Source organism: Miscanthus floridulus, chromosome 1, assembly GCF_019320115.1.
Source record: "Miscanthus floridulus cultivar M001 chromosome 1, ASM1932011v1, whole genome shotgun sequence".
NCBI classification, from domain to species: domain Eukaryota; kingdom Viridiplantae; phylum Streptophyta; class Magnoliopsida; order Poales; family Poaceae; genus Miscanthus; species Miscanthus floridulus.
The window spans coordinates 134,357,211-134,369,289 of record NC_089580.1 but is presented as its reverse complement, the minus strand read 5'-3'; the positions used below and the strand labels follow the sequence as shown (position 1 = coordinate 134,369,289).

Sequence of the window (12,079 nt, the reverse complement as noted above, 5' to 3'; positions counted from 1 at the left end):
AATTGATGTGATGGAGAGAGAGTGAAAAAACTTGGAATTTGAAGATATCTAAACAAGGCCATAATCCTCATGGCGGGAGCAGCAGCCAGCAGCTGTTATAAAAATATGCAGCCCAAGTAGTACAAGGGATCACACTCACAGCCATATAGCAGTAGTATAGCTTATCCACCCCAAGCACCGCAACCACAATAATGGAGAGCTCGAGCGCAGCAACGACGACGACAGGCTCCTGTTACTGCCGAGAGCCCAGCGGCGTCCACGTCCTGCTGGTGCCCCTGCCGGCGCAGGGCCATATGAACCCGATGATCCAGTTCGGCCGCCGCCTCGCCTACCACGGCCTGGCTCCCACGCTGGTAACCACCCGGTACGTGCTGTCCACCTCTCCTGCCGCCGGCGCGCCCTTCCCCGTAGCGGCCATCTCCGACGGGTTCGATGAGGGCGGCATGGCGTCGTGCTCGGACCCCGTGGAGTACTGCCGCCGGCTGGAGGCCGTGGGGTCGGAGACGCTGGCGCGGGCCATCGACGCCGAGGCCCGGGCGGGGAGGGCCCCGGCCGTGATGGTGTACGACCCGCACATGCCGTGGGCACAGCGGGTGGCGAGCGCCGCGGGCGTCCCGACCGCGGCGTTCCTGTCGCAGTCCTGCGCCGTGGACCTCATCTACGGGGAGGCGTGGGCGGGGCGCGCGCCGCTGCCGATGGCGGACGGGCGCGCGCTCCGGCGGCGGGAGGTGGTCGAAGTGGACCTTGCAGCGGAGGACCTGCCGCCCTTCGTGGTGGCGCCGGAGCTCTACCCCCAGTACCTCAAGGTGTCCGTCAGCCAGTTCGAGTTCCTCGCGGACGCCGACGACGTGTTCATCAACTCGTGCCGAGACCTTGAGCCACTGGAAGCGGAGTACATGGAGACGACGTGGCGCGCGAAGACGGTCGGCCCAGCCCTGCCGTCTTTCTACCTCGACGACGGCCGGCTGCCGTCCAACAAGACCTCCGGCGTCAGCTTCTTCAGCAGCAGCGCGCCGACGATGGAGTGGCTGGACAGGCAGCCCGCTTGCTCTGTCGTCCTTGCTTCCTACGGGACCGTCTACAGCCTGGACGCCGACGAGCTCCACGAGCTCGGCAACGGGCTGTGCGATTCCGGCAGGCCGTTCATCTGGGTCGTGAGGTCCGACGAGGCGCAGAAGCTATCCCAGGATCTCGGCGACAGGTGCAGGGAGAAGGGCCTCGTCGTGCCCTGGTGCCCTCAGCTAGAGGTCTTGTCGCATAAGGCCACAGGCTGTTTCATCACGCACTGCGGATGGAACTCGGCAACGGAGGCGATCGTCGCCGGCGTGCCCATGGTGGGCTTGCCACGGTCGGCGGACCAGCCAACCACGGCGAAGTATGTGGAGAGCGCGTGGGGGATCGGTCTGCGGATGCAGCTTGACGAGAAGGGCTTGCTGAAGAGGGAGGAGGTGGAGAGGTGCATCCGAGAAGTGATGGAAGGGGAGAGGAAAACAGAGTTCAGGCAGAATGCGGGGAAATGGATGAAGAAGGCCAAGGAGGCGATGCAGGAAGGAGGGAGCTCTGACAAGAACATTGCTGAATTTGCAGCAAAGTATTTGTCAGTTTAAAAGCGCAGTTGTGCAGACTTCGTCAGCAGTGTGCAGATCAACAACTCTTTTCAGCACTGCTATGCGCAGGAGGAAATCAAGGCCTCGTTTAGATTGCGAAAAAATTTCAACCCGATGAATAGTACCACTTTCGTCTTATTTGACAAATATTGTCCAATCGTGGACCAACTAGGCTCAAAAGATTCATCTCGTGATTTTCAACTAAACTGTGTAATTAGTTATTTTTTTACCTACATTTAATACTCCATGCAAGCGGCTAAAAATTGATGTGATGGAGAGAGAGTGAAAAAACTTGGAATTTGGATGGCATCTAAACAAGGCCCAACTCAAGAAACATCACAGCCACATCTTCGATTATTGACTGATTATTTACCTGCACAATAAATACATATTTCTAGAATGTACAAGCAACTGCAGAGGTCATCAAAGAAACCTCATGTCCATCAACTAGACTCAGACATGCTTGTTTGCAGCACTCATTATCTCATGGCAAAACCGTTGACAGCCATAAGCCCAATCTCTGCTGCCTGGAGCCGCTTCATGTAGTACTTTGACCCGCGCGAAAGGTCTATACGTTTTCTCCTCACCAAAGGCAGGGACTCGATCGAGCACTCCTTGAAGCCACGACGAACAAACCTGCACGATATTCAAACAAAATAAGCAACATCCTTTTCTCCTTTTGTGATCAGATCAGCAACGATTTCAATTGGCATGTGGCCAGGTAGTTGTGGATGGATGTTTTTCTGAACACTGGATGCCTAATGTCCTGGCAAGCAACGAATTTGGCTAATAGTGGTTCCCACTTCCTAGTAATGTACTGAGATTGACTAGGTTTCAGTATTGAAATAAAGCATGCCAGATCAAGATCAGCTGCCTAAACAATAATTCTTACTATCTGGTAACAGAAATTCTTAAAAAGAAATTGCCCAAGCATATAAAACATTCTCATCAATCATCACTACTAGAACACTAATGCATACCAATCCGCTGTCCGTGTGGTAAGCAAGAATATTTTCTCAAGTCCAAGGGATAAAGCCTTCTTCTCAACGTAATCTGAAAAACAATATCACCATGATAAGTATTTGAATATTTAATAAATTGTAGTTCACTGCTCCACAAACTAAACAGTCATAGATTTTAACATTGCAAATTAGAACTAGTGCAAATGCAACCACGCAAACAGAAAAGGTGGCCAAATTAGTTAAATTTCAAATCCATGTTCTTGGTTAAAATCTCCAAAATAAAAACAAAATAAAGATAAAAATTGACCAGCCAGTGAAAAACCTCCTCGGGCACTGCATGTAGGTAGAAACCTCAACAAAGTCCTGAACCCTGGCTGTTCATCGAAACTGGGCCAGCACCATAGCCAGCAAAGCACTCGGCCGGCGCAAGAGGCACCACAGGGAGCCAAGACTTCCAGGCTAAATGAGGGATCTTTTTTTTTTGTGTGTGTGAACCGGGAGTCAAACTCCTGACCAGCAGCTTGCAGCCACGCGTCGCTACTGTGCGCTACATGGGCCTCCACTCTTGGTTAAAATCTCGATAGCTCATGAAACCAGGATGGATGCTTTAGTTTCCTTTTAATGCATCTTTGGAAAGGAATTAAAAATAATGAGTTTATACTGTACAGAATATATACCAACCAGCAGGACAGAAATGCAAAATGAACATGAGCGGCTGCAGGCTTTTAGTTCATGTAACAGTACATATCGCAGCCAAAATAACTACAAGCAGCTGCAGCTTAAAGCCGCAGCGAACAGGCCTGAAAAAGCACTTGAGAAACTTTCTCCAAGTTTGCAGTGAAAGGATAAAAATAAATAAATACTATACCAAAGTTCCAAAGATACAATCAGACCCCCTGGCTTTCATTTTTTTTGGGTACATTCTAGATCCTTGTTGGTTCTGAAATTACCGACCTGCTTTCAGTACTTTTTTTTAGGGAAACAATTAGGAAATAGGGAAAGATCCCTTGTTTCAGGTTTTTTTGCAGTTGATCCTTTGGCTTCTTGAATTTTTTTTCTTTTTTTTTACTTAGAAATAAATTCTTGCAATATGAAATAAAAATGTTACACAAATTCCAAGACAAAAAAGAGAAAAGTCATCCTAATCACCTATTGACACAGGCAATCTACATTGGTTCTCGTTGAAGTAAACCAATTTCTAAAACCCTAGTACAAACACTTATCTACCCTGGACCGAGTAAGTTATGTTAATTCATACAAAGCAATTAGAATATGCTAAAAATGCAATCATACCAAGTAATTTGTCTCCTTGACCTTGACCTCGACATTCTTCAGATACAGCAATAGCAGCAACTTCCCCAGATTTATCCTCAAGAAAAGGGAAGAGGGCAGCACACGCTATGATTGAGCCATCTCTTTCCACGACAATAAATGATGGCAATGCTTCAAGAAGCTAATGAAACAAAAGAATTCTCTGTTCAGTTGCATAAATGACTAGACAGAAACAAACACACAGAACTCCTGAATCCATCAATGTTTTGTTCAGAAGATGAGAAAATAATGACCTCTTTATCTGTTCGGCGCACCAGGACACCAGATTCTTCTAGAGGACGAATGATCTTTCTAATACCAGAAAGATCTTCCTCTCTGGCCATTCTTGTTCCTTCATACAAATCCCTACAAAAATACGAGGAAAAACATCAATGCCCACATTCTCCTTGTTAAACATACAAGGATATGAGCATTCAAGAAGTCCTACACTAGATCACATGCTAAAGCATTCTTTAATTGAATGTCATATTCCATTTTTCTTGCCCTTACATATTATGATGATAGATAACTGGGAACTCCCACAGACATGTAAAACAATAAACTTGATAAAAAATGTCTTTCTAGCCAATATGCCATTTACAACCATTATAATAGCAAAACCAGAAAGGGGTCATTATTTTTATCTTATTTTATACAGTGGTATATAGTCAAATATCCACCAGTGAATCCGTTAAGAGAATCGTCCTGTCATCTAACATATATTTTGACAAGGAATTGAAGCATTCCATTTCAAGAAGATAGGAAAATTAAGTAAAAGACGAACACGGATTCCATGCATTGAATTATTTTTAACAGGGTTCAGGGAGCAGACTTCTTGTAAGCTAAGAGAAACATGTAAAAAACACTTGCTCAATATACATCTATGTACATCACAGATATTAAGGCCAATAGGGGCTTACAAACCCAAGCTGCTATGTTCATTGGCAGCTAACATGGAAAAAAACAGTTCTATTATACCTAGCTATCATCGTTCCAACACCATCTCTAGTGAATAGTTCTAGCAACAATGATCCACCAACAGTACCATCTACGATATGCACTCTTTGGACACCACCCTGACATGAGAAGAATAAGGAAACTATAATTAGGACAAAAGAAAACAAGCAAAACAACATATATAATGTATGTCACATATTGCTGCATCATATCATAAAAAAAATAATAACCCACGGATTATAGCCATCAGATTCCATTCACTGATGCATATCCAAGAACAGTTTAGACTTTAGACAAGGGAAATGGTAGACATACTTAAATTTTGCTAGAATTGTTCTACAACAATGACATGGCAGTCTGAATAAATTTTGATTTGCCTTACCTTTCCCTTTAGGCTTTAACAGATCTAACAATTGAGAGTATCATTTGTAATGCTTCAGAATGACTGTTTTTGTATGTGTACCAATGAACTTAGATAATTGGACAAAAGAACAATTATTCAACAGGAGAAAGGTGCCTTGTGCAAGATAGTGATTTTCTACAAAAAATAATTATACACGACAGTACACGCAAATGAGTGCAGTTAGATGTCACCCAAAGTAGAAACATGCACAGATTTAATAGCACTTTTGAAAATATGGGCATCCTGCATACAGTGATATTATTGAACATTGCTGGAAACCTACAAAGCAAGCAGGAGTAACAAGTTGCAGGAAAACCAAATTGAGAACATAATAGACTTTGTACCATGATAAAAATTTAGGAATTAATAAATCATGCAAAATTGTTCAAACACATGTAGAAGCTCAATACTTACATGGCATACGTATGCTGCTGCTGCTAACTCTGAAAGGTAGCCATTTGACCTGCTCAAGCGCTCCTCCCCACCAATAGCAAACCCTTGCTCACCAGGCAGACCATTTCCATTGTTGAAACCCACACCATTCCGAAAAGATGCAGTATACCCATTAATATGGTCCCTTCCATTCAAACCATGTTCTGTATCATGTTTCATTGGGAGGTAGCGGACATGATTGATGTCCTCCTCATCAACAACCTTCACATAATTTGCAGCAATTTCACTCTGCTTAGCACGTGTTCTGATCAACATATCTGCTTCTTCAATAGACATAAAACGATTGACTCGACCATGCTCATCAAATATTTGGCCATCAACAATGCAAATAAGCTTGTCTGCCTCTATGGATAAAGCACATGCTGTAGCAACTTCATAGGTACTGAAAATAAGCCAAAATAAGTTTGTTAGACCCTATAAATATGAACTAGTGCTGTGGTGTTATTGCGAACACTGCATCTTTTTTTTCACAGAGCTTTACCACGAAGATTTGTAGCATCATTCAAGTAAATACAAATTGAGATCGTAGAAACATGAGCTTGTGATATAGCTACACCTAATTCCAGACCAGTTAATGCTAGAAATATAAATAAGGGACCAAGATCTCCTATGAAATAGAAAATATTATTCAGAAATAGCATAGTCCAAGCAAACCCACTTAAAATCTTTACTGAACTATGACCGGCCATCATATTAGCAAATAAACGTATTCCTGAGCTTAATGCACGAAAACAATGAGAGATTAGCTCAAGGAGTACTAAAAAAGGTGCTAATGGCAGTGGGACTCCCGCTGGTAATAAGAAGCTAAAAAAATGAAGCCCATGTCTTTGAAATCCAACGATCGTAATGCCTATAAAAATGGAAAATGAAAGAGCCAAAGTAATGAGAAAATGACTTGTCACTGTGAAGCTAAAGGGTATCATACCGAGTAAAGACACATGAAACTTTTTATGGTAAATTGTAGTTTCACTTGGATGTGACCACATATTATTTGAGAACATGACAAAGAGTCGGTGATCTAAAGTTAATAACAAAGCTACAGAAATGAATGGAGTAAGTGGCATACTTGCAATTTAAGACCTCTCCTGCGCTGGAGTACCCCATGTTGCTCACAACAACTATACTATCTCTATCAAGCCTTTCTCTTATCTGTGAAACATCTATTTTTTTAACTTCACCAGTGAATCCATAATCAATGCCACCAACAACCCCTCGCCTCTGCCAAAAGAAGAGAGAGGTAAATCAATTCAGCATCTTAGGATAAGGTCCAAGTCATTGGAGATGCACGCAAACATAAGTTTTCCTTCATCTATTTCACTGAAAGGGTGGTGCCATGAAGGGAACAGTATAGCACCAACATGAAGGGTGGTGCCATGGCGCGGTTGCCAAAAAAACACATTATTAAGTAGGTACACTACACCTCGTTTTTTTTTCAGGATGTGGCAGAGTTAGACCCAAAACTGATCCACACGGCACCCCAAGCATTCCTCCCCACCTTTTTCTTTTCTTATCTTATTTTTTGGAAGGTCTCCCCACCTTATACCTCTTCTTGTCCACACCCGATGCCTCATCAATGCAGCTAGTAGCAATATTGTTAAGAAACACTACTCTTGATATAGTGATACCCAAATATTTGTGTTTACACTTTCTTTCCATTAGCTATTCACACAATGCGATACGCTGATGCAATTTGCATCTACATATAAATGAACGAGAATATGTAGTAAAGAACCAGCATGATTGTACTAACCTTAGCACCAAGGAAATTTCCACTTGCAACATTATCAGAGATTTCGTGCCAACGGCCATTAACACCATGCCGACGGAGATTTAACATTGGTGGTCCAGGAGACAGCTTTGCTTCTATAGTTAGCCGTATTCGGCCAGCTGCCTCCATTGCAGCATCTAATGAATCTGAATCGGTAATACGGTAGCGACCAGCATACTTAGCCTTCTTCCCTGTGAAATTCACAAAACTAAGCTTATGGGCCACCACAAACACATCGCCGTAGTGAAATAAAGAAAACAAAGTAAACATTTGACACTTGGGAAATAGAAGAAAATTAGTTAAGAGTGCAAACAGCAAAGCATGAACCGCGACAGTTTTAACAACTTAAGTCACTACTTGTAATTTTGGTGCATCACCAATAAATATATGAACACCTAAGAATATGCTAATTTTGGTGCTACACCAACAAGTTTAGAGATGATGTGATAGAATTGTTACAATTGCCTTTCATATTTCCCTTTCTTTAATAATGAGACTATGCTAATAAATTGGACCACATGCACTGGAGGATGCAAAAGGCAGGAACTCGCTTTCCATCATCTAAAAAAGTATTCCATTAAGCAATTTGAAAGTTGGGCCCAAGACAATGAAGTTATTTATCTTCCATGATGCTCAGGTGTCCATATCATATGGTGTTGAATAAAAAAGAAAGAAAACGAGGATAGGGATAGAATGTTTTTCTGGGACAAAGAAAAAGTGCTATTGAGCAACGCAGAAATGGGAACAGAGGCTGAGAACACAAAATATTAAAGTGGTTAAAGCATATCAGGATACAAGAGTAAGGATGCAAAGCTGTAGCTAACCTCTCTCAGCCAAAAGCTTATCAATCTGGACATGTGTTCCAGGAACAAGAACAAATTTGATCCCAAGACCATGAAGAAGGGATATATCCTGTACACAAAAGTAAATATTATGAAGCAGGACAACAAAGTAGGCATGCCATGCACCACAGCAACCTGCTTATTATATAATAACAAGTAGTACAATACTCTGCCACAGATGACAAAACTTTAGCAAATTTGCATTTCATACAGCCGTAGTATATAATAATAGGCTTAATAGGACAAATTGCTCGAATGAAAGAAAACAAGTAGCATGGGGACACGGTAAGAAATCAGAGAATAGTCAGATAACAAAAAAATTTAGGGAAAATTGGTTGTGTAGCATCGAAAGATCACAATCTCCGTAAAATACCATCGAAAGTTTGCGTCCTTGTAAAATACCACCAAAAGATTGAACCGTGAACTGAAAATAGCATTCCGTTAAAATAAAGCGACAGAAGTGACGGAACTAAAAGTAGCCTCCGTCACGCCCTTACGTGTTGTTCTCGTGGACGCTCGCCGCAAACAGGAACGGCTCCTGCGGCACCACGTGCCACAGCGCCGGTGCTTGCGCACATCCTTGCCGTCCCGGCTCTCGCCCCGCCCGGTCCTGCCCCACGCCGACGCCTCTCCCTGATCCCGATCTGTGCGCCTGTAACCTGCGTGGGATGGAGGAGGAGGAGGGCCCCTGCAGCGGGACGTCCTCAACCGTATCGGCGACATCAAGGCGCTCGGCAGCTGCGCCCTCGTCTCGCGCCACTTCCACGCGCTCGTGCTACTCATCGACTCCGTCTTCGTCCGCGTCGACTGTGTCATCCCTCCTCCTCCTCCTCCGCTGTACCGGGCTCCCCGCCGCACCAGGCGCTAGCTGCGGCCGCGGCGCGTTCGTGCACATCGCACGCGTCCTGGTCGGCGGCATCACCACGCACTCGGCCAGATCCTGTCCCCCGCCGCGGCGGGCGTCTCCTGGTGCTCCAAGCCACTGCCCGCGCCCGTCGCGGACGTCTCCCACCAGTCCACCACTCGCGCTCAGAGGTGCTCCGCTCAGCTGCGGCGCCTCCACATCGAGCTGGCACTGGCACCCTCGGCAGTTGCGTCATCCTTGGTGCCTCATCGGTCTCGTCCAAGCCGCCGACAGGGCCATGGTCCGGCGGTGGCGAAGGCGATGCGCTGCTTCTGGCCGGCGGAACCTGCTGCTGGACGTGTGCTTCTTCAACTCGGCAAGGACGCATGCTTCTGGCCGCTGGAACCTGCTAGCGCTGGTTCAGCGGTTCTACGAGCCCACCTCCTGGCGCGTGCTCCTATAGTCCTATCTGGCAAGGACGTGCGCAAGCACAACCTGCGGGCGCTGCATGTGGTGGCGGGGTGCCGCAGGAGCCGTTCCTGTTCGCGGCGAGCATCCGCGACAACATCACGTACGGGCGCGACTGAGGCTTCCGTCACTCCCGTGACTTCCTTTTAACAGAATGCTACTCTCAGTTCACGGTTCAATCTTTCAGTGGTATTTTACGGAGCGCCAAACTTTCGGTTGTATTTTACGGAGATCACGATCTTTAGATGCTACACAACCAATTTTCCAAAAAATTTAAGGTGGCAGTGAGTAGAAATCGAACATCACAGCTGATGGTACAGAATAACTAGGTGTATCATAGTAATTAGCAGTGTTTTTGTCCTGACTCTGTAGCTGGCAGCCAATGGTCACTAGAGCAACTCCACCAGATATTATCCTATCATACATCTCCTTCCATGATGCTCAGTTACAATACTATTACTAGATTAAGTTAATTGTAAATAAGTTTTAGCTAATAAAGTTACTCACCTGCCTAATCATATATATTACTCAGAACATCTCTCTCACTGGATAGAGAATGAAATGAAGCCCATTGGGAAGAAGCATAAATGCTTCAGAAAAAACTCCAATCCTACTTATTTTTCTGAAAGAAAATTGTCCTTTCCTCGGCCAGCGAAGCAAAAGGAGCAGGTCAGGCTATCCAAGATTTTGTGAAATAATATTTTCGGAGGAAGACTGGGAGAGAAGGACAGAAACAGATAACGAGACTATCTTGGAAAGTTGGAATACACGTGCAACTGGCTGGGTAGGTGAGTCAAAGAAGGCCCGAAAAATCATAAATCCACCTGACCGGAATGGGAAACTTTCACGAATCATCGTGACCTCGTCTCGCTGAAGCTCAATTGATAACCAACTCAATCAATAGGTGAACTAAAATCAGGCTTGAAAAGGGTTGAAACACCGCTCAAGACCAGCACTGTAACACCATGAAGCTTATGAAAAAGGATAGATTCCCCAAATTCAGTGAAGATGATGAAAGGAAGTAGTTTCAGTTCTGATACTTCAATAAAGACATTTTTTTTCCAACATCATCCAAAAGTCGATCGTTTTTCATAAACAGCCCCCTCCAAATAGGCATCAAATCCAAATCAGCAAAAACCGCTTGAGTTTGCGTGGAACAGAGCCATCAGCATCACAGAAACCATCTCGTCTCACACTCTCACTGCCTTAAATAACCAAAGCAACGCCGGAGGCCAGAAACACTGTGCGCGAGAGTGATACCTGCAGAATGCCGTCGAGGTGCGGGCCGGCGACTACCTCCCCTGAGATGACGACGACGAAGGTGCTGCCCCGATGGCCCCGGATGTACGGCCACGCCTCCCGGAACCAGCCGACGAAGCGGCCCCCTTCCTCCGCCTCCGCCGCCGCCCCCGCGGGCAAACCCCCACCTGCGCACCGAACGACCGTGGCGAGGCGCCGGCGCCGCCCGGCGCAGGGGAAGCTCGCCGCAAGCCTCCCAGAGCAGGGCCGCACCGACCCCGGCACCTCGCCGCCGGCGGCGAGGCGCGCGGCGGCGGCGAGGGACGCCGCCATCGGCGGGAGCCCGGCCGCCGTTTCTGCGGAGGAGGACGCCTAGTGCTAGTAGCCTCGGGATCGGGGGGACGGTGGGGTTAGGTGGCGCGAACGGGGTTGGGCGTGCCGCGTGCGTTCGTACGGTACGCGGCGAGAAGGGAGCGAGAGGAGCAGGCTGCAGGAGCGAGAACGGCGGGCGAATTGGCGCGCAGCCAGTCCGGGTCCGTGGCTGGGGTTGGCCGCCTGGGGTTGGGGGGAAGTGGAGACTGGGGCAGGGCCGGAGGAGGGGCTTTTATAGACGCACGCCATGGTGGCGCGTCCGGCGTCCGGCGTCCGCCCCCGTCCTGGTCGTCGTCCGTTGGACTTTTCCGATTCGCATTTTTGCCCTCTCGCTCGTTCGCTCAGATCTATGAGGCTTTTTACACGTATGTCGTTAAAAAAAAGTTTGTAATTATTCATAAGTCATTAAAAAAATTGACCGTGCACGAGTGCCATCGTTCTAAACTTCTTTGCTTTTCAAATCATTTCGTCGGTGTTCTGTTCGTTTTTCACCGTTTGGGAGTCCTGACAAGTAGGTTAGGTCCATCAAAACGTCCATAATACCCCTCTTATCTCTATCCTCTCTCTCTTCTCGTGTGTGCGGGCGCGGAGCTCGTCCGCGCCCGCGCCCGTGGTGGCTCGCCGGGGCCGAGCTCGCCCGCGCACGCCCGCGACGGCAGGGGCGGAGCTCGCCCGCGCCCGCGCCCGCACTCACGGCGGCCAAGCTAGGTTGGGCGGCCGCGTGGAGCAGCGGCGCCGAGGCGGTCACCACGGCCGCGAGCTCGCGCGCGTTAACCTGGATGAGGTGGCGCTGTGGTCGGAGTGGAGCTGCCCCCCACGCGGCTGCCCCCCGAACACAGCGACGACGCCGACG

The 12,079-nt window shown here is 47.1% G+C and overlaps 2 protein-coding genes across 3 annotated transcripts; one reads left to right on the top strand and one right to left on the bottom strand.

Annotated features, from left to right (window-relative positions):
* Window positions 1–66: 66 nt before the first annotated feature.
* LOC136541863 (UDP-glucosyltransferase UGT13248-like) lies at window positions 67–2,050 on the top strand. The gene has a single exon (XM_066534029.1). The coding sequence runs from the start codon at window positions 192–194 to the stop codon at window positions 1,605–1,607; it is 1,416 nt and encodes a 471-aa protein (XP_066390126.1). The 5' UTR covers window positions 67–191; the 3' UTR covers window positions 1,608–2,050.
* On the bottom strand, window positions 1,934–11,430 carry LOC136541852 (probable amino-acid acetyltransferase NAGS2, chloroplastic). 2 transcript variants are annotated; one of them, XM_066534017.1, is made up of 11 exons: window positions 10,876–11,430; window positions 8,286–8,373; window positions 7,444–7,652; window positions 6,760–6,911; window positions 5,896–6,075; window positions 5,655–5,784; window positions 4,859–4,956; window positions 4,135–4,246; window positions 3,863–4,022; window positions 2,588–2,660; window positions 1,934–2,243 (listed from the first exon to the last, which is right to left on the bottom strand). In XM_066534017.1, exons 1-11 carry the CDS (start codon window positions 11,185–11,187, stop codon window positions 2,087–2,089), a joined length of 1,671 nt encoding a protein of 556 aa, XP_066390114.1. In that variant the 5' UTR covers window positions 11,188–11,430; the 3' UTR covers window positions 1,934–2,086. The 2 variants fall into 2 exon arrangements, with proteins under 2 accessions (XP_066390114.1, XP_066390109.1); XM_066534012.1 differs by having other exon boundaries at window positions 5,655–6,075.
* Between the last annotated feature and the right edge of the window lie 649 nt (window positions 11,431–12,079).